The sequence below is a fragment of the Periplaneta americana genome, chromosome 10, assembly GCF_040183065.1.
Source record: "Periplaneta americana isolate PAMFEO1 chromosome 10, P.americana_PAMFEO1_priV1, whole genome shotgun sequence".
In the NCBI taxonomy this organism is placed as follows: domain Eukaryota; kingdom Metazoa; phylum Arthropoda; class Insecta; order Blattodea; family Blattidae; genus Periplaneta; species Periplaneta americana.
The window spans coordinates 162,316,711-162,344,453 of record NC_091126.1 but is presented as its reverse complement, the minus strand read 5'-3'; the positions used below and the strand labels follow the sequence as shown (position 1 = coordinate 162,344,453).

The 27,743-nt window shown below is 35.2% G+C and overlaps 2 protein-coding genes across 7 annotated transcripts in view; one reads left to right on the top strand and one right to left on the bottom strand.

Moving 5' to 3' along the window:
* Window positions 1–164: 164 nt before the first annotated feature.
* Window positions 165–26,542, bottom strand: LOC138708123 (uncharacterized). Of its 4 annotated transcripts, XM_069838337.1 has the most exons (5): window positions 26,322–26,542; window positions 16,327–16,485; window positions 11,711–11,869; window positions 8,269–8,396; window positions 2,132–2,261 (listed from the first exon to the last, which is right to left on the bottom strand). In XM_069838337.1, exons 1-4 carry the CDS (start codon window positions 26,347–26,349, stop codon window positions 8,311–8,313), a joined length of 432 nt encoding a protein of 143 aa, XP_069694438.1. In that variant the 5' UTR covers window positions 26,350–26,542; the 3' UTR covers window positions 2,132–2,261; window positions 8,269–8,310. The 4 variants fall into 4 exon arrangements, 3 of the variants coding, with proteins under 3 accessions (XP_069694436.1, XP_069694438.1, XP_069694437.1); XM_069838335.1 differs by lacking the exon at window positions 8,269–8,396 and having other exon boundaries at window positions 165–2,261; XM_069838336.1 differs by lacking the exon at window positions 2,132–2,261 and having other exon boundaries at window positions 4,931–8,396.
* Nipped-B (Nipped-B cohesin loading factor) overlaps window positions 25,455–27,743 on the top strand; it is a 228,697-nt gene continuing 226,408 nt past the window's right edge. For all 3 annotated transcript variants that reach the window (XM_069838332.1, XM_069838333.1, XM_069838331.1), the window contains exon 1: window positions 25,455–27,735. The gene's annotated coding sequence lies outside the window, so the exon portion shown is untranslated. The remainder of the gene's footprint in view (window positions 27,736–27,743) is intronic.

Below are 27,743 nucleotides of genomic sequence, written 5' to 3'. Positions count from 1 at the left end.
ATCTTGACGATATACATCTGTATAAATCTATCGACAGGTACCTAATAAGCAGTGTGTTGTACTGTTTAAGAGGGTTATGGACCCAACATCAGCAAATATGTAATTTTAATTTTGACATTATTTTCTATGAATGCATTTGTTTGGAATGTTTTCACTATTTACTGTTTTATTTTCACATAAATTTTATGTAAATAAATTGTTTACACAAAAGAAATCATGAGAATTCTAAAATTTCACAACACAATTTATCATATCCCTTTCTTCCCCCCTTGCAATTGTTTCCTGATGTACTCATCCTCATTCTGAAACTCACGAACAAAGGAGAAAGACGAAAGATTTTCACATATTGGAATATGCAAGATATCTGCAGATGGATATATTTCTTAATAGGAAATTGAGCTCTGCCTGTTATGCACTTTAATATTCTGGGGCAACTCATATCTGAAGCTAAACATTGGTTATCAAGCAGCTATGGTTAAACAAAATTCCTGTGTGGGACTGAGAAAATGTAGTCTCACTGTAGCTCATGCAAATCATAAGCGGCGATGAAAATGAGCATCTGGTGCCTGGAGGTATAATTGGGCCAAGGGACATATTCCTCATCTTTCACTGTTGCTACTTGTCATTGGAATTCTCTGCCACCTGAAGTCAAGGGCTGTCGAACTTTGATTTCTTTTCTTTGATTGCTTTAATGTGTTCTTTGTAGCGTGTTTGGAACGATCTGAGCAATAACCAGAGGACACAATGCATCTACATATGCCGAACACATAACTAATGCTAACCATACATACAATAACATAAATACAGACATGGAAATCCTACATATACAACCCAAAAACCAAAAACTCAACACACTAGAACAATATGAAATATACAGACACACTAAAACACACCCTAATCAAATTCTCAAAACACAGATCAATATCAGAACACACACACTATTTGACTCCACTTTTCAACACACAAACGCACCCGTACAACAGGCAGTGATGTCGAGATGACGCCGAGATCTAGTAGGCTCTGAAGATGGTGTACAGTATACACCGAAACAGCTGTAAGCCACACGTGCTTATATAATTAACAATAGTAAGTTTGCCATTTAATCATATATTTTTAAGTGTTAAAAGTAGTGTACGCAAGATTCAGGGGGGGGGGGGAGCAATTTAGAAGGTGATTTATAAAATTCAGAAATTATATGTCAACCTCTGTCGAAATGATTAATTTATTGAACTTACCACATCCAAAAATTTTACAAAATTGCTGTCACTAAAGTTTACGTAGTAGTATGTATTCATTCTTGTCATGAGATAATTGTTTTTCTACCTTAACATGCATTATAAGATCAGAGTGATCAGAGAAGCAAAAGTTGTGGGGGGATACTTCACACTACATTTGTGGGATATCAGTAAAAAAACTAATCAAGACATGCTTCATATCTTGTTGAGTTAAGGCTAGTGGGATACAAATTAAGGACCCAAGCAAGTGTGAGAAGTATCCTGCTTCATTACTTCATTGAGTAAGATCAATGTTTAAATCTGTACCAATAATTATTTTAGTATTACATTTACTAATGGCAGCTAGGATTGCCTCAATTTTTTCAAAGAATAATGGCATATCTCCATTTGGTGAACGGTAAAGTGATACTAGAGTAATATTGTGGTCACAATGTGATCGCACAGACCTCACATATTTTATCAATACAGTAAGCCTGTAAATTTGTTACTTTGAATTTCAGATTCTTTTATATGAAAATACAAACACCACCGTTTTTTAATCCTGTGCGACAATATGCACTCCCTAATTGAAATTTGATAGGAATAAGAAGTGAGATCTCTGTTGCAGTTAGCCAATGCTCATTAACACAAATTAGATCCGGATTTTCACTTGCACTTATCAGTTCCAGGTTGGGTGCCTTATTCCGTAGACTTTGAACATTTATATGGATTAGTTTGAGCGTAAACGTGGACATAAAAAATCCTCCAAATGAACTGGTTTCTTCGGGTTTCTACTAGAGGTGCGAGTGATCTCTGATTTTTCCCCAGTTGTATGTAGATGCAACGTCACTTGATAGTCGATCTCTGGAGTTATGGCTGATTCAAGAGGCGTAGCAGGTAGGTCTGAACATCAATCACCTGTGATGGCTATTGAACGGATTTCTTCACTTGTGACAGCTGCTGGATGGATTTCTTCACTTGTGACGGTTCCTGGATGAATTTTTTCACTTGAGATGGCTGCTGGATGGATTTCTTCACTTGTGACGGCTGCATCAAACATCAAACAAAATACATTAGGAACAGCAAGAGATGATCTAAGATCTGTACAAAACTTAGGCACCAATATGCCATATGGCTCCATACAGACAAAATTTTCTTTTCCCCATACTATTAATTTAAAAATTGTAGGTTCCCATACGGTGTATTGCCATGTATGGCCTCCATGACAGCACTGCTAATGCTATAATATCGTTTATGGGACCAATCTTCAATGCTAAAGACAATAAAGAACAAACCGTTGGAATTTTTCTGGACCTTAGCAAAGCAATTTACATGGTTAATCACGAAATTCCAATCTTGAAATTACATCAATTTGGCATAAGGGGATTAACAGGGAACTGGTTCGTATCGTATTGTATTTAAGCAATAGTGAACATCTTGCACAAAATCCGTTCCTATGCCCCATGGTGTCCCTCGAGGTACAATTCTTTGTCCAATCTTATTTCTTCTATACATAAATGATCTCCTGTTAAATATAACTGAAGGAAAAACTGTCTTATTTGCAGATGACACAAACATAACAAGAAAGAGAACTTGCAAATAAAAATTAATGCAATATCAACAAAACTAGAACAATGGCTAGCAAATAATAAGCTTAAGTTAAACGTAAATAAAACTGTCTATACAGGGTGCTTCAAAAATACGGGGCATAATTTCACGTATGTATTTCCGACATGTAGGCAATCAAAATAGTTCATTACAAAATGTGTCCGGAAATGCTTTATTTCCGAGTTATGGCCTTCACAACATTGAAATTCACTGGAAAGTTTTCCTTTCCGCAGGTCGTTGCCGTCAAAGGAGACATTAAGAGGGCACTCTGACAGTTCATTCCGAGGCCAAGGTTACATTCAGTGTTGTGTAGGCGTTAGACTGTGCGACATGTATTCAAATCAAGAGCTGGCAGAGTTACAATTCACGTACGGTAAGGCGGACGGCAATGCTGCGCTGGCTCGTTGTTTGTACCAGGAGAGGTACCCACAGCGACAATGTCCAGATCGGAAGACATTTGTACGTCTGCATTACCGTCTGTGCGAGTATGGAAAACTTATCTCTCCTGGTTTGGGAAGGGGACGACCAACATCTACAACTCCAGAAGTACAGGAGGAGATTCTAGAGGCTGTGAACATGACTCCTTCTATCAGCACACGAAGGGTAGCGTTGCAAGTCAATGTTCCTCATCGACTGTCTGGAGACTGTTGAAAGGGTATCAATTGTACCCTTATCATTTGCAAAATGTACAGGCCCTGTCACCAGCAGATTACCCTGCACGAGTTAGGTTCTGTCAGTGGTTCTTGCAGCAGTGTGGTGTAAATCCGAACTTTCCCGCCTTAGTATTATTTACAGATGAAGCACAGTTCACACGAGATGGCATAACAAATTTCCACAATCAGCAAGTATTGGCGTATGAAAACCCACGTGCAACTGTTCCATCTCATCACCAGGTGCATTTCTCCCTCAACATGTGGGCCAGTATTGTTGGTGATCGATTAGTTGGACCCCATGTACTTGTAAACAGACTTACGGGGCAGGCGTACACAAACTTCCTGGAAAACACCATACCTCATGTTTTAGAAGACACTCCACTGATCAATCGTCAACACATTCACTTCTTGCATGACGGCGCTCCTGCACACTTCAGTCGTACGGCTCACCGATACTTGGATCGAAGGTTTCCTGATCGATGGATAGGTAGAGGTGGCCCAATTGCTTGGCCTCCATGCTCACCTGATCTGAACCCTCTCGATTTCTACTTGTTGGGCCATTTAAAATCATTGGTTTCTTCGTCTCCGGTGCCTGATTTAGAATCCCTTCAGAATCGAATTGTGGCATGTTCTGAGGACATACGCAATACTCCTGGAGTTTGGGATCGTGTTCGCAGGTCAATGAGACATCGATGTGAGGTCTGTATTCAAGCAGGAGGTGGACATTTTGAACATCTTCTGTAATGACAACGACCTGAGGAAAGAAAAACGTTCCGGTGAATTCCAATATTGTGAAGGCCATAACTCGGAAATGAAGCATTTCCGGACACATGTTGTAATGAACTATTTTGATTGTCTACATGTGGGAAATACATACCTGAAATTATGCCCCGTATTTTTGAAACACACTACATATCATTTAATCACTATCCATCTGACCAGATTCACATAGTACTTACTAATACCATAATTAAGGAAGTAGAATGTAATATCAGTCTATTTTGGATATGTTCATTCAATATTATCATATGTCAATATTACATGGGAATCTTCACCAAAAGTGACACAAGTCCTCAAATTGCAGAAAAGAAAATTTAAAATCATTAAACAAGTTCCTATTCGGACTGAAAGTATAAAAATTTTCAGAGAAGTAAAAATCTTAACTGTACCGTGCGTATATATTCTAGAAATAGTATGCTTTAGTCATGAAAACATAGATTCCTTTACAACAAATTCAACCCAGGGGGGCTCGTCCATAAGAGCTGCAGCACTCCCTGCTTTGGCAGGAAAATAATAATAATATTTGTTTTAATTTGTAGAAGAATTGTTACAGCTTTTACTGGTAAATTGCAATATATTTCATCTGGCCAGGAATGTGTACTGTTATCTTATGCAAATCTTTTTGCGCGTCGACTGTATTGGAATTGACATTGCATTCAAACTCGTCCTGGGATCTGCAGGGTGGTCAGCTTATAGAGAGTCTGTCTTGCATGGTCAGGGGGTAGAGAGGTGAAGGGAAGCAGAGGGAAACTGCCGCTGTTTAAAACCCATATTTTGCTGCAGTGGCTTGCAGAGCCAGGCGACAAGGGAAGATCTTTCCTCACCTCCCACAACGCTAATGTAATGTTACGTCAAATGGATTCTCTATTCCCTTGAAACTTAATGACAAAATTTTTATTTTCTCTTCACATACTTATTGTTGTAGAATCTTATCGAGTTGATATAATGAAATTAATATTCTCTTTTGCATTATTATTACGTATATATCCAGTCTCCAGCAGAACCTAATATTTGCCTTAACTCAAAATGATTGCACGAGTAGAATCCTTTTGATATAGCACGTAAAATACGAAAGAGACTTCTTTTTCAGTTTTAGAAAATTGTGACCATCAGTATGTCTGAGTGTTGCTTTGGTGTGACGTTTTAGTACCGTAACTTAACAAGTGCAAATGTGCAAACATGAGTGTGTATGTGTGAATTACAGAATATTAATTTTATTTTTCTCAACTTTCCCTTGTGGAGAAAATTGATGTAACGAAGTGAAATTAAAGGGTCGTTCGTTACCCGACTTAAATCTTACTCAAGCTTCATCCAGCCGAAATAGTGCATATATGTAAGGAAGTATAACAATGAAATTTAAGCTGAGCATTTGTGGTTGCCTCCTCTTCGGTGGTGATACTGCATTGACTCGGAGTGGTGTGACAGATTTAGGATATTTGCCCCTAAAAATTAAAAAGCACGAATCTTCGCAGTCTCCCCTGAAAAATGTTGTTTCATTGGCTATGTTAGGAAAAACTAATATTGCTGTGCAATTAAGTGAAGCGAACAGAACAAACATTCTCAAAACTAACGAAGAAGTGAAAAAAAAAATCGTGAAATTATTTTAAAAAATATTGACGTTATCAAATTTTGTGGCCAATATGAACTTCCCTTTAGGGGAAATGATGAAATAACGAGTCGAAGTACTCTGGTGTATTTCGTGGGTAATCTAAACGAGTCTCCCAAAAATCATTTGGAACATACCACTGTTTAAAGGTAATTCTAAAACAATTCATGATGAACTGGTTGATTGCATGTTGAATGTCTGCCGATTTGAAATTCAGACTGAAATCGATGGTATTTTTTTTTAACGATTATGGCAAATGATGCCACAGACATCTCCAAACTAAGTCAGTAAGTTTTGATTTTTCGATATGTAGTGCATTTATTTTTGTCCTATACTTATTAGTAATGATATCAAGAAGTGAAATTTGTATGTACCAAAGTCTACTGCAGCTCTCCCAATCCACAAGTTCACGAGCAGCCACTGGAACTTACCATATCCCAAAATTTTACAAAATTGCTGTCACTAAAGTTACGTAGTAGTATGTATTCATTCTTGTCATGAGATAATTGTTTTTCTACCTTAACATGCAGAGTGATGAGAGAAGCAAAAGTTGTGGGGGGATACTTCACAGTACATTTGTGGGATATCAGTAAAAAAACTAATCAAGACATGCTTCATATCTAGTTGGGTTAAGGCTAGTGGGATACAAATTAAGGACCTAAGCAAGTTTGAGAAGTATCCTGCTTCATTACTTCATTGAGTAAGATCAATGTTTAAATCTGGACCAATAATTATTTTAGTATTACATTTACTAATGGCAGCTAGGTTTGACTCAATGTTTTCAAAGAATAATGGCATATCTCCATTTGGTGAACGGTAAAGTGATACTAGAGTAATATTGTGGTCACAATGTGATCGCACAAACCTCACATATTTTATCAATACAGTAAGCCTGTAGATTTATTACTTTGAATTTCAGATTCTTTTATATGAAAATACAAACACCACCGTTTTTTAATCCTGTGCGACAATATGCACTCCCTAATTGAAATTTGATAGGAACAAGAAGTGAGATCTCTGTTGCAGTTAGCCAATGCTCATTAACACAAATTAGATCCGGGTTTTCACTTGCAATTATCAGTTCCAGGTTGGGTGCCTTATTCCATAGACTTTGGACATTTACACTGGTGGCCATAATTCTGGAAACTTTTTGTTTTTGTAATGTATTATTATAACATCTGCATTGATTCACAGATTTGTACAATTGAAAATGTTAATCGTGACTGATTCGTTAATTATGGGGTTATAATAAAGGTATTATATTAAATCCTGAATATTTTAACAATAAATAATCATTACTGCGTGGGAAATTATGTTCTTGTCGTTTAAGATCTAAATATTAATTTCAGATTTCATTATAATTTTCCATTATTTACTGCAATAAAAACTAGTCCATTGTTGATTTTAAGATTGTTGTTGATCGGTAGAAGCATTGTTGAGCACTGTTAGCATAAAATGTGGACATTATTAGTGTGTTTCTATCATTTGTCTGACTTAAGATTTCGTTAGGTGAACACCTGATTGCTTTACAACAAACTTTATTGATCATTTTATCACAATGGTTCCACGAAAGAACTGAATACCTTCTAGGGCAGTCACACTTCGAGAAGAAGGCTACACATTCAAGGAAATTGCAAGAAAACTTGGTAATGGCGTCTAGAAGGTATGGCAGAAGTACAAATCCACAAAATCTTGTAAAACAACACTTAGGACTGATAGAAAGCCTAAAGTAATTCCAAGAGATGTGAGGCAGATTTGTCGATTAGCATTGAAAGATCGAAGGAAATCCTTTCGTGGAACCATTGTGATAAAATGATCAATAAAGTTTGTTGTAAAGCAATCAGGTGTTCACCTAACGAAATCTTAAGTCAGACTAATGATAGACACAAATTAATAATGTCCATATTTTATGCTAACAGTGCTTAACAATGCTTCTACTGATCAAAAATAATGTTAAACTCAACAATGGACCAGTTTTTATTACAATAAATAATGGGAAATTATAATGAAACCTGAAATTAATATTTAGAACTTAAACGACAAGAACATAATTTCCCACATAATAATGATTATTTATTGTTAAAATATTCATGATTTCATATAATACCATTATTATAACCCCATAATTAACGAATCAGTCACGAGTAACATTTTCAATTGTACAAATCTGTGAATCAATGCAAAAAGTTTCCAGAATTATGGACACCATTGTATATGGATTAGTTTGAGCGTAAACCTGGACATAAAAAATCCCCCAAATGGGCTGGCTACTTCAAATTTCTACTAGAGGAGCGACTGGTCTCTGATGTTTCCCCAGTTGTATGTAGATGCAACGTCACTTGATTGATGATCTCTGGAGATATGGCTGATTCAAAAGGCGTAGCTGGTAGGTCTAAACATCGTTCACCTGTGATGGCTATTGGATGGATTTCTTCACTTGTGACAGCTGCTAGATGGATTTTTCACTTGTGACGGTTCCTTGATGAATTTTTTCACTTGAGATGGCTGCTGGATGGATTTCTTCACTTGTGACTGCTGCATCAAACATCAAACAAAATACATTAGGAACAGCAAGAGATGATCTAAGATCTGTACAAAACTTAGGCACCCATATGTCATATGACTCCATTCAGACAAAATTTTTTTTCCCCATACGATTAATTAAAAAAATTGTAGGTTCCCATAAGATGTATTGCAATGTATGACCTTCATGACAGCACTGCTTTTGCTATGATATCGTTTATGGAACCAATCCTCAATGCTAAAGACAATAAAGAACAAACCGTTGGACTTTTCCTGGACCTTAGCAAAGCAATTGACAAGGTTAATCACGATATACCAATCTTGAAATTACATCAATTTGGCATAAGGGGATTAGCAGGGAACTGATTTGTATCGTATCGTATTTAAGCAATAGTGAACATGTTGTACAAAATCCGTTCCTATGCCCCATGGTGTCCCTTGAGGTTCAATTCTTTGTAAAATCTTATTTCTTCTATACATAAATGATCTCCTGTTAAATATAACTGAAGGAAAAACTGTCTTATTTGCAGATGACACAAACATAACAAGAAAGAGAACTTGCAAATAAAAATTAATGCAATATCAACAAAACTAGAACAATGGCTAGCAAATAATAAGTTTAATTAAACGTAAATAAAACTGTCTATATATCATTTAATCACTATCCATCTGACCAGATTCACATAGTACTTACTAATACCATAACTAAAGAAGTAGAATGTTATATCAGTCTATTTTGGATATATTCATTCAATATTATCATATGTCATTATTATTTGGGAATCTTCACCAAAAGTGACACAAGTCCTCAAATTGCAGAAAAGAAAACTTAAAATCACTAAACAAGTTCCTACTCGGACTGAAAGTATAAAAATTTTCAGAGAAGTAAATATCGTAACTGTACCCTGCGTATATATTCTAGAAATAGTATGCTTTAGTCATGAAAACATAGATTCCTTTAAAACAAATTCAACCCAGGGGAGGCTCGTCCATAAGATCTGCGGAGCTGCAGCACTCCGTCTTTTGGCAAGAAAATAATAATAATAATATTTGTTTTAATTTGTAGAAGAATTGTTACAGCTTTTATTGGTAAATTGCTTTATATTTCATTTGGCCAGGAATTAGATTAGATTAGATTAGATTAGATTAGATTAGATTAGATTAGATTAGATTAGATTAGATTAGATTAGATTAGATTAGATTAGATTAGATTAGATTAGATTAGATCTTTATTAGCCGAATAGAATTACAAGCATTCATGGCATCGTCAGTACACAAGAAAAATGACATAACATACAATATAATACAAAATTAAACTTAATTCTAAATAAATTTAACAATTTAATATTATAGGACAAGCTTGATCTTCAGTCTCCACTGTTCTATCTAGTATCTTCTCTTTTTGCTTTTCCCTGTCTTTTCTTCAACTGTGAGTAACCTGAAACATAAATGGTCAAGGGCAGTGTACTATTATCTTATGCAAATCTTTTTGCGCGTCGACTGTATTGGAATTGACACTGCATTCAAACTCGTCCTGGGATCTGCAGGGTGGGACAGCTCATAGAGAGTCTGTCTTGCATGGTCAGGGGGTAGAGAGGTAAAGGGAAGCAGAGGGAAACTGCCGCTGTTTAAAACCCATATTTCGCTGCAGTGGCTTGCAGAGCCAGGCCACAAGGGAACATCTTTCCTCTCCTCCCACACCGCTATTGTAATGCTACGTCAAATGGATTCTCTTTCCCTTGAAACTTAATGACAAAATTTTTATTTTCTCTTCACATAATTATTGTTGTAGAATCTTATCGAGTTAATATAACGAAATTAATATTCTCTTTTGCATTATTATTACGTATATATCCAGTCTCCAGCAGAACCTAATATTTGCCTTAACTCAAAATGATTGCACGAGTATAATCCTTTTGATATAGCACGTAAAATACGAAAGAGACTCCATTTTAAGTTTTAGAAAATTGTTGACCATCAGTATGTCTGAGTGTTGCTTTGGTGTGACGTTTTAGTACCGTAACTTAACCAGTGCAAATGTGCAAATATGAGTGTGTGTGTGTGAATTACAGAATATTAATTTTATTTTTCTCAATTTTCCCTTGCGGAGAAAATTGATGTAACGAAGTGAAATTAAAGGGTCATTCGTTACCCGACTTAAATCTTACTCAAGCTTCATCCAGCCGAAATAGTGCATATATGTAAGGAAGTATAACTATGAAATTTACGCTGAGCATTTGTGGTTGCCTCCTCTTCGGTGGTGATACTGCATAGACTAGGAATGGTGTGACAGATTTAGGACATTTGCCCCTAAAAATTAAAAAGCACGAATCTTCGCAATCTCACCTGAAAAATTTTGTTTCATTGGCTATGTTAAGCAAAACTAATATTGCTGCGCAATTAAGTGAAACGAACAGAACAAACATTCTCAAACATAATCAAGAGGTGAGAAAAAACCGTGAAATTATTTTTAAAAATATTGATTGTGTCAAATTCTGTGGCCAATATGAACTTCCCCTTAGGGAACATCATGAAAAAATGATTCCAAGGACTCTGGTGTATTTCGTGGGTTGCTACAGTTCGTGAGTAATCTAAACGAGTCCACACATGTGGAGTAACGGTCAGTGCATCTGGCTGCGAAACCAGGTGGCCCGGGTTCGAATCCTGGTTTTGGCAAGTTACCTGGTTGAGGTTCTTTCTGGGGTTTTCCCTCAACCCAATACGAGCAAATGCTGGGTAACTTTCGGTGCTGGACCCCGGATTCATTTCACCGGCATTATCACCTTCATATCATTCAGACGCTAAATAACCTAGATGTTGATACAGCGTCGTAAAATAACCCAATAAAATAAATAAAATCTAAACGAGCCTCTCAAATATCATTTGGAACATGCCACTGCTTAAAGGTAATTCTAAGACAATTCAGAATGAACTGGTAGATTGCAAGTTGAGTGTCTGCCGATCTGAAATTCAGACTGAAATCAATGGTATTAGTTTTTTTTTCTTTTAGTGATTAGCAAATGATGCCACAGACATCTCCCAACTAAGTCAGAAAGTTTTGGTTTTTCGATATGTAGTGCATTTATTTTTGTCCTATACTTATTAGTAATGGTAACAAGAAGTGAAATTTGTATGTACCAAAATCTACTGCAGCTCTCCCAATCCACAAGTTCACGAGCCGCCACTGTTCTTCGCGTTTCTACTAGAGGTGCGAGTGATCTCTGATGTTTCCCCAGTTGTATGTAGATGCAACGTCACTTGATAGTCGATCTCTGGAGTTATGGCTGATTCAAGAGGCGTAGCTAGTAGGTCTAAACATCATTTACCTGTGATGGCTATTGAACGGATTTCTTCACTTGTGACGGCTTCTGAGCGGATTTCTTCACTTGTGACAGCTGCTGGATGGATTTCTTCACTTGAGACGGTTCCTGGATGAATTTTTTCACTTGAGATGGATGCTGGATGGAGTTCTTCACTTGTGACTGCTGCATCAAACATCAAACAAAATACATTAGGAACAGCAAGAGATGATCTAAGATCTGTACAAAACTTAGGCACCAATATGCCATATGACTCCATTCAGACAAAATGTTCTTTTCCCCATACAATTAATTAAAATAATTGTAGGTTCCCATACGATGTATGGCCACATATGGCCTCCATGACAGCAATGCTATTGCTATAATATCGTTTATGGAACCAATCCTCAATACTAAAGACAATAAAGAACAAACCGTTGGACTTTTTCTGGCCTAAGCAAAGCAATTGACATGGTTAATCACGAAATTCTAATCTTGAAATTACATCAATTTGGCATAAGGGGATTAGCAGGGAACAGGTTTGTATCATATTTAAGCAATAGTGAACATGTACAAATTGGCTCAGTAAAACCAAAATCCGTTCCTATGCCCCATGGTGTCCCACAAGTTTCAATTCTTTGTCCAATCTTATTTCTTCTATACATAAATGATCTCCTGTTAAATATAACTGAATGAAAATCTGTCTTATTTGCAGATGACGCAAATATAATAGGAAAGAGAACTTGCAAATACAAATTAATGCAATATCAACAAAACTAGAACAATGGCTAGCAAATAATAAGCTTAAGTTAAACGTAAATAAAACTGTCTATATATCATTTAATCACTATCCATCTGACCAGATTCACATAGTACTTACTAATACCATAATTAAGGAAGTAGAATGTTATATCAGTCTATTTTGGATATATTCATTCAATATTATCATATGTCATTATTACTTGGGAATCTTCACCAAAAGTGACACAAATCCTCAAATTGCAGAAAAGAAAACTTAAAATCATTAAACAAGTTCCTATTCGGACTGAAAGTATAAAAATTTTCAGAGAAGTAAAAATCTTAACTGTACCCTGCGTATATATTCTAGAAATAGTATGCTTTAGTCATGAAAACATAGATTCCTTTAAAACAAATTCAACCCAGGGGCGGCTCGTCCATAAGAGCATCGCAGCTGCAGCACTCCCTGCTTTGGCAGGAAAATAATAATAATAATTGTTTTAATTTGTAGAAGAATTGTTACAGCTTTTATTGGTAAATTGCTTTATATTTCATCTGGCCAGGAATGTGTACTATTATCTTATGCAAATCTTTTTGTGCGTCGACTGTATTGGAATTGACACTGCATTCAAAGTCGTCCTGGGATCTGCAGGGTGGTCAGCTCATAGAGAGTGTGTCCTGCTTGGTCAGGGGGTAGAGAGGTAAAGGGAAGCAAAGGGAAACTGCCGCTGTTTAAAACCCATATTTCGATGCAGTGGCTTGCAGAGCCAGGCGACAAGGGAAGATCTTTCCTCTCCTCCCACACCGCTATTGTAATGCTACGTCAAATGGATTCTCTTTCCCTTGAAACTTAATGACAAAATTGTTATTTTCTCTTCACATAATTATTGTTGTAGAATCGTATCGTGTTAATATAGCGAAATTAATATTCTGTTTTGCATTATTATTACATATATATCCAGTCTCCAGCAGAACCTAATATTTGCCTTAACTCAAAATGATTGCACGAGTATAATCCTTTTGATATAGCACGTAAAATACGAAAGAGGCTTCTTTTTCAGTTTTAGAAAATTGTTGATCATCAGTATGTCTGAGTGTTGCTTTGGTGTGACGTTTTAGTACCATAACTTAACCAGTGCAAATGTGCAAACGTGTGTGTGTTTTTGTGTGTGTGTGTGTGTGTTTTTGTGTGTGTGTATGTGTGTTTTTGTGTGTGTGTGTGTGTGTTTTTGTGTGTGTGTGTGTTTGTGTGTGTGTGTGTGTGTTTTTGTGTGTGTGTGTTTTTGTGTGTGTGTGTGTGTTTTTGTGTGTGTGTGTGTGTGTGTGTCTGTCTGTCTGTCTGTCTGTCTGTGTGTGTGTGTTTTTTTTTTTTTTTTTTTTACAGTATATATTTCAACATGCCCCATTACATAGGTAATATTACATGTTTTGACATTTCTAGATAATTACATTTTTAAGATTGCAAATTTGCCAGTTGCGTAATCAATAAATATCTGTGTGATAAGATATGCGATGAGAATAAATTATAGTTAAGTACCATTCCAAATTCTAAATTCTTGCACCTTCCTACTTACAAACTTTCAAATTACATTAGCATTATTAATTGAAGATTATAAGACCCTGTGTTTCCCTAGTTACAATTTTAAATTACATCAGCAGCAAGAATTTAAGTATATATCACTCCTACATTTTCCTAGTTACAGATTTCAATTCAATAAGCAATAAACACACAAAAGGATAAAGATAATATATCAGTAAGTTACATAGATAGATCAAGAGACATTAAGGACATGGACATAGTTCCACAGTAACAGTTTTACAAATTACACATACAATTAGAATATGTCTTAAAATATATTTACAAATTACCAAACCCCACATAAGAATAGAAACACACTAAATTATATTTAAAAATTATCAAGACTTCACTTTCACTATCCTAGATTTCAATTCAATAAGCAATAAACCCACAAAAGGATAAAGATAATATACCAGTAAGTTACGCAGATAGATCAAAAGACATTAAGGACATGGACATAGTTCCACAGTATCAGTTTTACAAATTACACATTACACATGCAATTAGAATATAATCATCTTAAAATATATTTACAAATTACCAAACCCCACATAAGAATAGAAACACACTAAATTATAATTAAATATTATCAAGACTTCGCTTTCACTATCCTATTTACAAGTTTTGCAGTTTCACTGTCAAGTTTAATGTTTCACAGAATTGTGAAGTATATATCGCGGACGAAGGTCGAAAATATTTTAAGGTAGTTGGAGGCCAGTGCTTCGCACGTTGTTGGCCACTTGCCTCCTGCTTCTTGGATTTTTCTTATCATATCGTTCCTTTGTCTGTTCACTATGTTACAATCAAATATTACGTGATTGACTGTTTGTTCCTGCTGTCCACATGGGCATATGGGAGACTCTATTATTCTAAATCTGTGGAGATATGCCCTCAGCTTTCCGTGTCCTGTTGTCATTGCTGTGAATTCTGGGGAAATGGGCACTTTTCGGCTCAACCTCCTCTTGACTGAGGGAAAAAAGGCTTTGCTTATCCTTCCTTTCGTCGAATTGGACCATTGTTGCTGCCACATGTCGAGCCCCCTCTCCTTCTCTCGTGTCAGAATAACTTCTCTTGGTGTTTTGTTATTTTTCTCAACTTTCCCCTGCGGAGAAAATTGATGTAATGAACTGAAATTAAAGGGTCATTCGTTACCCGACTTAAATCTTACTCAAGCTTCATCCAGCTGAAATAGTGCATATATGTAAGGAAGTATAACAATGAAATTTACGCTGAGCATTTGTGGTTGCCTCCTCTTCGGTGGTGATACTGCATGGACTAGGAGTGGTGTGACAGATTTAGGACATTTGCCCCTAAAAATTAAAAAGCACGAATCTTCGCAATCTCACCTGAAAAATGTTGTTTCATTGGCTATGTTAGGCAAAACTAATATTGCTGCGCAATTAAGTGAAACGAACAGAACAAACATTCTCAAACATAATCAAGAGGTAAGAAAAAATCGTGAAATTATTTTCAAAACTATTGATTGTATCAAATTCTGTGGCCAATATGAACTTCCCCTTAGGGGACATGATGAAAAAATGATTCCAAGGACTCTGGTGTATTTCGTGGGTTGCTACAGTTCGTGAGTAATATAAACGAGTCCACACCTGTGGAGTAATGGTCAGCGCATCTGGCTGCAAAACCAGGTGGTCCGGGTTCGAATCCCGGTTGGGGCAAATTACCTGGTTGAGGTTTTTTCCGGGGTTTTCCCTCAACCCAATACGAGCAATTGCTGGGTAACTTTCGGTGCTGGACCCCGGATTCATTTCACCAGCATTATCACCTTCATATCATTCAGACGCTAAATAACCTAGATGTTGATACAGCATCGTAAAATAGCCCAATAAAATAAATAAAATCTAAACGAGCCTCTCAAATATCATTTGGAACATGCCACTGCTTAAAGGTAATTCTAAGACAATTCAGAATGAACTGGTAGATTGCAAGTTGAGTGTCTGCCGATCTGAAATTCAGACTGAAATCGATGGTATTAGTTTTTTTTTCTTTTAGCGATTAGCAAATGATGCCACAGACATCTCCCAACTAAGTCAGAAAGTTTTGGTTTTTCGATATGTAGTGCATTTATTTTTGTCCGATACTTATTAGTAATGTTATCAAGAAGTGAAATTTGTATGTACCAAAATCTACTGCAGCTCTCCCAATCCACAAGTTCACGAGCCGCCACTGTTCTTCGCGTTTCTACTAGAGGTGCGAGTGATCTCTGATGTTTCACCAGTTGTATGTAGATGCAACGTCACTTGATTGTCGATCTCTGGAGTTATGGCTGATTCAAGAGGCGTAGCTGGTAGGTCTAAACATCGTTTACCTGTGATGGCTATTGAACGGATTTCTTCACTTGTGACGGCTTCTGAGCGGATTTCTTCACTTGTGACAGCTGCTGGATGGATTTCTTCACTTGTGACGGTTCCTGGATGAATTTTTTCACTTGAGATGGCTGCTGGATGGATTTCTTCACTTGTGACGGCTGCATCAAACATCAAACAAAATACATTAGGAACAGCAAGAGATGATCTAAGATCTGTACAAAACTTAGGCACCCATATGCCATATGACTCCATTCAGACAAAATGTTCTTTTCCTCATACAATTAATTTAAAAAATTGTAGATTCCCATACAATGTATGGCCACATATGGCCTCCATGACAGCACTGCTAATGCTATAATATCGTTTATGGAACCAATCCTCAATGCTAAAGACAATAAAGAACAAACCGTTGGACTTTTTCTGGCCTTAGCAAAGCAATTGACATGGTTAATCACGAAATGCTAATCTTGAAATTACATCAATTTGGCATAAGTGGATTAGCAGGGAACTGGTTTGTATCGTTTTTTTTAGTTGGTTATTTAACGACGCTGTATCAACTACTAGGTTATTTAGCGTCGATGAAATTGGTGATGGCGAGATGATATTTGGCGATATGAGGCCGAGGATTCTCTATAGATTACCTTGTATTCACATTACAGTTTGGGGAAAACCTCGGAAAAAACCCAACCAGGTAATCAGCCCAAGCGGGGATCGAACCCGCACCCGAACGCAACTTCAGACCGGCAGGCAAGCGCCTTAACCGACTGAGCCACGCCGGTGGCCGGTTTGTACTGTATTTAAGCAATAGTGAACATGTTGTACAAATTGGCTCAGTAAAACCAAAATCCGTTCCTATGCCCCATGGTGTCCCGCAAGGTTCAATTTTTTGTCCAATCTTATTTCTTCTATACATAAATGATCTCCTGTTAAATATAACTGAAGGAAAAACTGTCTTATTTGCAGATGACACAAACATAATAGGAAAGAGAACTTGCAAATAAAAATTAATGCAATATCAACAAAACTAGAACAATGGCTAGCAAATAATAAGCTTAAGTTAAACGTAAATAAAACTGTCTATATATCATTTAATCACTATCCATCTGACCAGATTCACATAGTACTTACTAATACCATAATTAAGGAAGTAGAATGCACTAAATTTTTAGGTATATGGATAGATTCCACTCTGACATGGGAAAAGCATATATAACATCTAACTGAGAAGTTGAGTCACGTTATGCTTTTAGAGTCCTTGCGAAAATATCACCCATGGAACTTTTAATATCAGTCTATTTTGGATATGTTCATTCAATATCATATGTCATTATTACTTGGCAATCTTCACCAAAAGTGACACAAGTCCTCAAATTGCAGAAAAGAAAACTTAAAATCATTAAACAAGTTCCTATTCGGACTGAAAGTATAAAACTTTTCAGAGAACTAAAAATCTTGACTGTACCCTGCGTATATATTCCAGAAAAAGTATGCCTTAGTCATCAAATAATAGATTCCTTTAAAACAAATTCAACCTATCATGAGTATAACACCAGAACATCCCAAAACATACATTTGAATTACAACAGGCTTACCAGAAGTCTTAACAGCATATCACACAGAGGCACCAATTTATATAGTAAATTTCCACAAAAAAAAAAAAGTCAAAGAACTTAATATAAGAAAATTTAAAAAAGAGGTAACTTAAAGAACATTTTATTAACACATATGCCATTTTGCACAAATGGATATCTAAATTTAAAATTTTAGTAGTTAACGTTCTCTCCTTGATATTGCCCTTGATTTTATGTTCCAAGTACGGTAACTCAGAGCTGAAGACAAGATAGGGAAAATTTAACAGACAAGAGACTGGATGGAACAGTGGAGAATGAAGGTCGAGCTTAGTCTATATATTTAAGAATGTTTTCTTTTAGCATTTCATTAATATTAATTTGTTAAGCTTATTTAGAATTAAGTTTATTTGTATTATATTGTACGTTATGTTATTTTCCTTGTGTACTGATGTCATGAATGCTTGTAATTCTATCGGCTAATAAAAATCTAATCTAATCTAAAATTACGAAAATCGCACTTCATAGGGTTGGGAAATCAGCTTCTGATATTTACACACCCTTAAAAAAACTTAGATTAGAAATCATATGATAAAATCTTGATAATTTCTTAAGTTAGCTTCTCTGATATTTCCATTTCACTCAGAAGGAACCTGGCAACCCCGTGGTACGCCATGTGTCCGTTTAATTTACAATTCATTTTTATATTTTCAGATATGCCTAGTAATATAATAAAATAAGTATATATAAATTTCAATCATAAGACACGTCTGTTTTGCAAATGTTTATTTGCTATATGAATATGGAATATATTAACGTTTTCGCCTTATTGGGCATCATGAGATATAATAAAATATGTAATCTGAACCTTGATCAAATTGAGCAAATAACAAATGAGCAATGTATTATACATGGTGTTGGATCCTCATGAGCTTTATGTATAAAAGTATAAATAAAGGATAATTAATTTCACCGTGATGCAAGCTTTTGAGATTGAAATTGAAATTGATTGTGTATACATATAACTCATGTTACAGTATGAATACAAATTAATCAATTGGAATTATAGGATTTATCAATGATGTTAAAATGTTATGAACAAAATGAATAAAATGAATATATTAACTTAAAAATTAATTAAAATTCACATTGTTCGAAGAATGTCTTAAGGTACTATATACAATATTGATGTTGTGTTGTGACTGATGGATCTTATGTTGTCGATTGGTTGTAATTATACATGTAGTATACAATGTGAATTTTAATTAATTTTTAAGTTAATATATTCATTTCATTCATTTTGTTCATAATATTTTAACATCATTGATAAATCGTATAATTCCAATTGATTAATTTGTATTCATACTGTAACATGAGTTATATGTATACACAATCAATTTCAATTTCAATCTCAAAAGCTTGCATCACGGTGAAATTAATTATCCTTTATTTATACTTTTATACATAAAGCTCATGAGGATCCAACACCATGTATAATACATTGCTCATTTGTTATTTGCTCAATTTGATCAAGGTTCAGATTACATATTTTATTATATCTGATGATGCCCAATAAGGCGAAAACGTTAATATATTCCATATTCATATAGCAAATAAACATTTGCAAAACAAATGTGTCTTATGATTGAAATTTATATATACGTATTTTATTATGTGTCCGTTTAGCATCAAGAAGGGGTTAGGATATTTATGACTTCGAAAGACTATGAAATACGCGATTATATATATATATATATATATATATATATATACTGCCCAAGGACAGGTATTTCACTGCAAACCCAGCATTCTCCAATCTTCCCTATTTTCCGCCTTCCTCTTAGTTTCCACACACGATCCATATATCTTAATGTCTATCATCTTACATCAGGGATGGTTTTTCGGGTGAAGCTCGTGAAGCAGCGCTTCACCTGTTTACTAAGCGCAACTTCACTTATTTACAAGTATTTTAATATTTTATTTTATTTCACTTCATTTTTGTCTTTTACGTTCTGCTTTGAGATATGTTCTGCACTTAGGTATTCTGCATTATGGAACACTAGTCCCATTGTCACTACTGGTTGGCGCAGAGTGGGAAAGGGTGACAATTGCAGCTATATCCCTCTTTCAGAGGTAGAGCTTCTCAATTTGCGGATTAGTTTACGGGTAACCATGGCAACGAACCCTTGTAATATTTCTATAGAGCCTGTTTGCGAAGGTACTTGAATCGCTGACAAAACATTTCTCTTGTAGCTGCAAACATTCTTATAGCCTCCTGGCTTGGCTCTTTTGAAAGGAAAATAACGGCACACGAATACAATGAGATAAAATTCCTTGTCTTTTACAGCGTTCACACTTCTTTGTATCTGTTAATTTCAGTTTGTGAGACGTGTGAATATAGTGACTGTGTTATGTCTTGTTGCTAAAACGATATATTAGAAGATTAAGTTAACTAAGCAGTTATTTATTTTAGTGATAGTTTTATAATTGTTTTTAAAAGTGATGACTCAAATATTTTTATTATCAACGAGGAATGTATCCTATAAACGATATAGTGTGTAGCGTGTTACAAACACTATTTTCCCGATGGACTGAAGGTGATGAAAGAGATTTATTGTTACTGGGAAACCACCGGCGTGGCTCAGTCGGTTGAGGTGCTTTCCTGCCGGTCTGAAGTTGCGCTCGGGCGCAGGTTCTATCCCCGCTTGGGCTGATTACCTGGTTGGGTGTTTTCGAGGTTTTCCAGAACTGTAAGGTGAATGTCAGATAATCTGTGGAGAATCGTCGGCCTCATCTCGCTATCACCAATCTTATCGACGCTAAATAACGTCGTAGTTGATACAGCGTCGTTAAATAACCGACTAAAATAAAAAGAACTGTTAACGGGGAAACCAACACTTGTTATTAATATATCGGCAAAAAAGCTGAAAAGGAAAGGTGCGAGATTTTACACCAAACATTTTAAACGTGCGTGGTACAGTTAATATCAGTGGCTGTGCGGTAGTTCTTATTTGGAAAAATTGTTTTGTTGGCCCTGTTTGTTAGTTGGAATAAAAAAAATCGGCATGGAACTCGGATGGATTTTGTGAAAACAGATTAAGTTTCTGTCAGTTTTTTTTTTAAGCTAAAGAAAGCGGTGAATTTTCAGGGCGGAAATATGTTAAGCTGTCAGAAGGTGAACTTTTTCAGAAGTACACACACTTATTTTTGAAATATGTGACGTCATTTTTATGCAAGTTAACACAAGATATCTAGACATTGAAGAGCTTCAGTTTTGCTCTTTTGCCAATACTTCAAAATTTCTTCAGTATTCGAATATTTTTCCTTCTAATGCTCTTGCCATTCTACAAAAGACTTTCCCAAATTTGTTAAAAGTAAGTCGTTTGAAAACAGAACTAGAACTTCTTTATGCAGATCATGAGTGCCAGAACATTTCCTCTGATACATGCACTAAAACGTGTAAGAGAAAACAAAGACGTATTGAAGAAACCTATAGGCTCTTTTCCCTTATTGTGACAATACCGTCAACAAAGCGTTTCAGTGGAGCGAAGTTTTACTGCACTCAACCGCATAAAGACAAGTCTTCGCAATTCAATGGCACAAGGGAAATTAACATCATTGGCGTGCATCTCCATTCACAAGGACTTGCTACATGATCTGATTGAGAAGCAGCCATTTGCATGACGACATCATTGACAAATTCTCCATTCGTAGAGACAGACGAATCAATTTAATCTACAAAAATAGGTAAGTCGTATATCATGTCCCTCAATAAAAGAGCTTCACCAACTTTTCAGGTTGCGAGCCGCCACTGTCTTACATTGTCTTCTTCTGCCTCCAACTTTTTTCCCCTTTCACCGTTCTTTCCAATGTATCTTTCAGTAGGTAGTTTCTTCTTAGCGAGTGACTCAGCCAATTTCTACTATATACTGTAGGCTATGTAATTTTACGTCATTTCATAATACTCGAAAAAAAAAATACCAGTATCGCGTCATAATGTGAAACATTCAATTTCATTTAGTTGAAGTAAATTATTTACCCAATATTTCCTATTATATTTTCCAAAAATCATAAAAACCAAAGAACTGTTTTCTGACCAGTACGCCTATGCTCTTGTGGAAGGATTCCAAAAGCTTTTATTGGGAAGACCCTCTGTTGCATTCTTTTGTACCTTAGCGGACGTCGAAACGAAAGATTACAGCATTCATAGTGTTTGTAAGTAATTTTCGTGTGAATACGCATACTATACTTTATGCAGCTGGATGTAAATATCGTCATCTGTAAGAATTAACTATAAATATAAGAAACACTATACTATTTTTCTTAATTTATTTTTTCTCTCCTATCATTGTATTAATCAGCTACTTGAATGTCATGTGGGGGAGGAAATTAACTTTAACACCTTCTGTTATTGAGTTTATTCAGCGATCAGGAAAATGTTTTGATACTTATGGAGTAATGACATACCGGTAATGATTAAAAGCAACGAAAATTAAAGTACCGGTACCGTACTTTGAGAACATCACTTCCCCAGCCATGTTGTCCTGAAGTATGACAAAACGTTCCAGGGTTCCGACTTCAGTCCGAGTGGTGAGACAACTGACGATGTTATGCAGCAAAAGGGCTTGTTTGAGATATACTGTACATTTTTAAAACAAATTTGCCTTATTACGTATAAAAAAGCTCAATCCTTATCGAAAGGATAGGCCTATAACTGTGTACCACCATCGCATATTTACGCGTGTGTTCATATTGCATTCTTGTAGACGTAAATAGGCCTACCTACATATGCCTTACTGCTTTGATGGAAAGATACTCCAAACTAAATTTCAAGCACAAACTTCGGTATAATTCAGGTTTTTTTTACGAGATGTTATTTGAGTTATGCCTTCTGAAGAATATCTTGGCCAACTTTAATAAAAAAAAAATCACTTACCGGTACGTAGGCCCTACATCCAATCTTAAAATACCGGTAATATCCTGAATATTAATATTCTACTTTTGAATTTATTTTGAAACATACTGTTATAGATTTCACAGTTTGTTAAAATACCATTGTGAAAATTTATTTTCTTTGGACACGCAATACGATTTCATTTTACCACGCAATGGAAAATTCATGAGATTAGGCCTATCAATATCACATCCGTCAATTCGTAGTTATGGGCTATTGCATTTTACATTAAACAGTTATCATAGATTTTAATGCATTTCAAACAGTACTAAATCTTGTTTAATTATGTACCCTAATTTATGCTTTGTTATGAGGTATAATGAGAGTTACGTCTTCTGAAGAATCTCTTGGTCAACATTAGTAAAAACAATTTCGCATATTTCCAGTCTTAAGATAATATCCTGAATATTAATACCAAGCCCCTACAGTCTCGGCTGCGCGAAACGAGGAAACCGGGGCAAATTGAACGCTGCGCTTGCCGCCATATTGTTGGAGAGCAGACAAATAATAGCAGTGCGTAATTCACGCAATTTAACGCTGTGATGATCTAAAATTGACATATTATGGCCATTTTCGACGTTTAACGTAAAATTAGGACGAAATAAACATATTCAAAGTTTCATTGATATGTGTTAGAACATTAAAGAAAAGAAAATACGTATGCAGCAATTTATAGAAAACATACTGATACATCCATAAATAGGCCTACACAATACACGTTATAGATTGTATAATTTTACGATAATCAGCAAATTGTTAGGTTTCAGAGAATCTAAAATTATATTAACATATTAACTCTTAGATCACAAGACATAAATATATGCACCTTGATTACACAAGTTCTTGTTATAATCAAATTCCTAAGTGAAATAAATATGCGATAATCAGTATAGACTTGTTAAGTTTTAGAGAATCAAAAATAAATTATATTACCGGTACTTTTAGACCACAGGACGTAAGTAACCACGCAAAATATAATGTGCGAAGGTAGCCAAATTACATTGAATTCATTCTTCAATTAATAAAGGGAATGCTATCAATTATAAAAAGTATCGGTACCTAATACATTGCAAACAATAGGTAACGTGAAGACCTAAAAACTAAACAATCGCTTTATGCAAGATAAAAAAAACCACATACTTTTTATGTGTGGATTTTTTACATATTGTATTTTTATTTTAAATAAATAAAATAGATATATTATCATTGCTTGCGGAGTGATGGTACATAATTTTTATGCACATATGCAATATCAATATGATGCTATTCCTTGCTTTTGTTAATAAAATATATCCGGCAAAATGTAAAAGAGTTATTTATAGGTGAACTCTGAATCATAAATTCACAAAGGAGGCTTAGCTATTATAGCTATTTATTTATTTATTATCTGTATATTTATTTATGCATATATGGATCTTGAATGAAAGTTTATTATCTTGCAAATAAATGCATTTACATAATAAAAACAAAAAGTTATCTTTCCACTAATGTTTTAACATCTGATGTGTAAGTCTAAATAATTCACTCAGTGGGATTTCTCTACAATCTGATATACCTGTACTAACAATTAAGTATTCTTTATTGTCGTAAACTACTGATTGATTTTTAATGATATTGATATTGTAACAACAGAGATAATATTATATCATACCTTTTGCAAATAGCTTGGAAAATTAAACAGGAATGGTATTATCGCCGCGCTCTCATGGTTAACATTCGGCAGGTCTTTGAGCGGCCTCATGCGTTCGGCAGGTCTTTGAAATTTAATTGTATTATTGTTTTCAATTTCTTGTGTCGCCGCTCCAATCACTCGCCTCAATTTCAATAATGCAACCAATAAGCTGCTTCAATTATTATTAAATGAACTTACTTGTCTAATCCACGTAGACTTAACCCGAGGTTGCAATGTCTTGTGCTGAGGACGAACATTAAGGTATGTGATTAAAAATTATTATTAAAGAGTTATTATTAAGAGTTAAGAAAGCCAATGTACTCGTATATGAAATAATAATAATAATAATAATAATAATAATAATAATAATAATAATAATAATAGCCATTTAATAATATAACAAACTAGTGCTTATTCTTATCGAGAAAGTAGACGTGACAACGTGACGCTTAGAGTGAAACCTTCAGAGCAACAATCGGTCGGCAAAATTATTTTTTTAAACCACACCGCACGTTATTGTATGATGCCGACATGTTAAGCATGAGTCCGCGGCGATAATATATCATCTTTCAAAATTATATTGCCATTACTTTCACACTATTCACTAAAAACACCCGAGACAAAACAAAGGACAAGTATGACAATCGTGTTTACCGCTCTATTTCTACCAGCAGCATGGCGGCGTAAACATGCGCAGACTGGTTTCAATTTTGGACAGCACATCAGCGCTCTGTGTGAGTCTAGTATACTATTATAACGTCTTTGATTAATACCCTACTTTAGAATTTCTTTTTGAAAAAAATGTTCTCTATTTCATAGTTTCTTTAAACATCATTGTCATAAATAATTTTCTTTCGACTCGCAAAATTATCATTTCATCTTACCACACAATGGAAAATAGGGCCTATCAGAGTATCACCAGTCTAGTATATACAGTCACGAAGCTTGAGTTGTTGAGGGTACTAGGAACAATTGACTGTGCCGGTACTATTTCGCATTGTCTGTGATGAGGCGACAATAGCGATCCTAGTGGTTAGCAACTATCTATGGATGCATATTCCATACGTATTGACCTTCGTGACTATATACTAGACTGTGGTATCACCTCTGCCGTTTCGTAATTAAGATCCATTGCATTTTGCATTAAACCGCTGTCTTAGATGTTATGACATTTCACAGTGCAGTAAATTCTCTTTCAGTTATTCTAATTTTATGTTTTGCTATGAGTTATTATGGGTGTTACTGCTTCAGAAGAATCTCTTGTCTAAAACGTCAATGAAACAGTAGGCTACTATTACACTTATTTTCAATCTCAAGGCAATATCCTGAATATTAATATCCTAATTTAGAATTTATTTTTGCAAAATATTGTTATAGGCCTATATTTCAGAGTTTGTTTAAACACCATAAGTAACTTTCCTTGGACACGCAAAATGAACATTTCATCTTATCACGCAATGGAAAATTCGTGAAATTAGGTCTACAAGGATCACTTCTGCCAAGTCGAAGGTCCATTGAATTTTGTATTAAACCGTTATGTTAGATTTTACGACATTCAGCCAGCAATCCTAATTTATGTGGTACTGTGTTATGAGAATTACGCCTCCTGAAGAATCTCTCGTCTAACATTAGAGAAAAAATATCACACTTCCATACTTTTAAAACAATATCTTGAATATTAATATCCTACTTTAGAATTCCTTTTTGCAAAATATTGTTTACACAACATTGTGATAAGTAATTTTCTTTGGACATGTAAGATGATCATTTCATATTACCACACAATACTAAAATTCATACATGAGAATACCAGTACCACTTCCGCCATCTCTTAGGTACGGCCCATCGCAGTTTGCATTAAACCGTTATATTGGAACTTATTCAGAGAGTAGTAAATTATTTCCCCCCGACTTTTCCCTTTATTTTGTTCGGTATGTACAGCATTTAAAATAGTATGGAACTAAGCAATGTTTACCGAAAGATTAAATAAATAATCCTAAATTTATTAAATTATGTCTGTATACAGATCTAGAGGTTATGGATGATTATCGAAACTGCTTCATTCATGGAAATTTAAAACTTCTCTCGGGATGTAACTGATCTTATTCGTCAAGTTATAACTTATATGCAATAAAATAACTGCTATAAAGCAATGATTAAAACATTTAACATAAGTGGCATGTTCTAACATTACGCTACGTGAGTTCGCTTTTTGTATTTTGAAATGCGTATGCCGTTAAGGCAAAGAGGTTAAAAGTGGAAGTATATGCATTACTATGTATCAATTCGCATATATATTATTGTAGTAGAATGTGGACTTTACAAAGTAAAATCAATGTTATTTTTCAAAATATATGTGTAACAATGACTTAGATATTTATTGTATACTGCTTTTTGCCATGACAAAGAATATACAAAGAGAACTATATTTTACAGCGAATGCATGTACAGTATGATACGGTTGTGTGTAGATAATGTGATGTTTGGCGCGTCTGTAAGAGAACTAATGTTTAGAAATATGATTTTTGATGTGATATTGCTTATGATTATGCCGCGACTTTACATCAATGAATTATTGTATATTATGAAGAGGACTCCGTGTCCATAGGCATTACGTATATGATTTTTAAGTGTTCCGTCGAGAGGTGGGTATTTAGTGACGACTTATGAAATTTGGCAACTGTGAATGTGCTGTGGAAATTTCGAAGTTCAGCTGCTGTGATTGCATCTCGAAGAAGTGTGTAGTGTATATTATGATTTTTATATCAACACGAATTCAGAAAAAAAAGTCGCTTCTAAATTTGAAATTTCTCTGCCCGGGCTGGTCTTGTTGTCCTTGTACACTGATGTAAATGGCCACTCTAGCGGCGTGTTTCAGAATCAGTTGTGGCATGTAATTATGGTTTTTGCTTTAGTTTGGTTAAATACATACATTGACTTGACAAAGTGAGTGCTGTATTGGACATATATGAAGTTCACACAAATGTGATTGTGTCGTGTATGTGCTTGTGAACAGTTCGTCGTAAAACGTTTGGAACGTAAAGTAAATAGAGAGTTGTGCACAGTTCATACTATGGCCGACAGATGGCGCGTGTGTAGCTAAAGCCCCAAAATGGGAGTCATTGACATAATGGCTGTACAGGTTGCTTATGAATAACACTATACGTTAAAAGTTCTATGTTCTAGTGGCGGGATTCGTTTTTTTAATTTAATGGTAAGTCC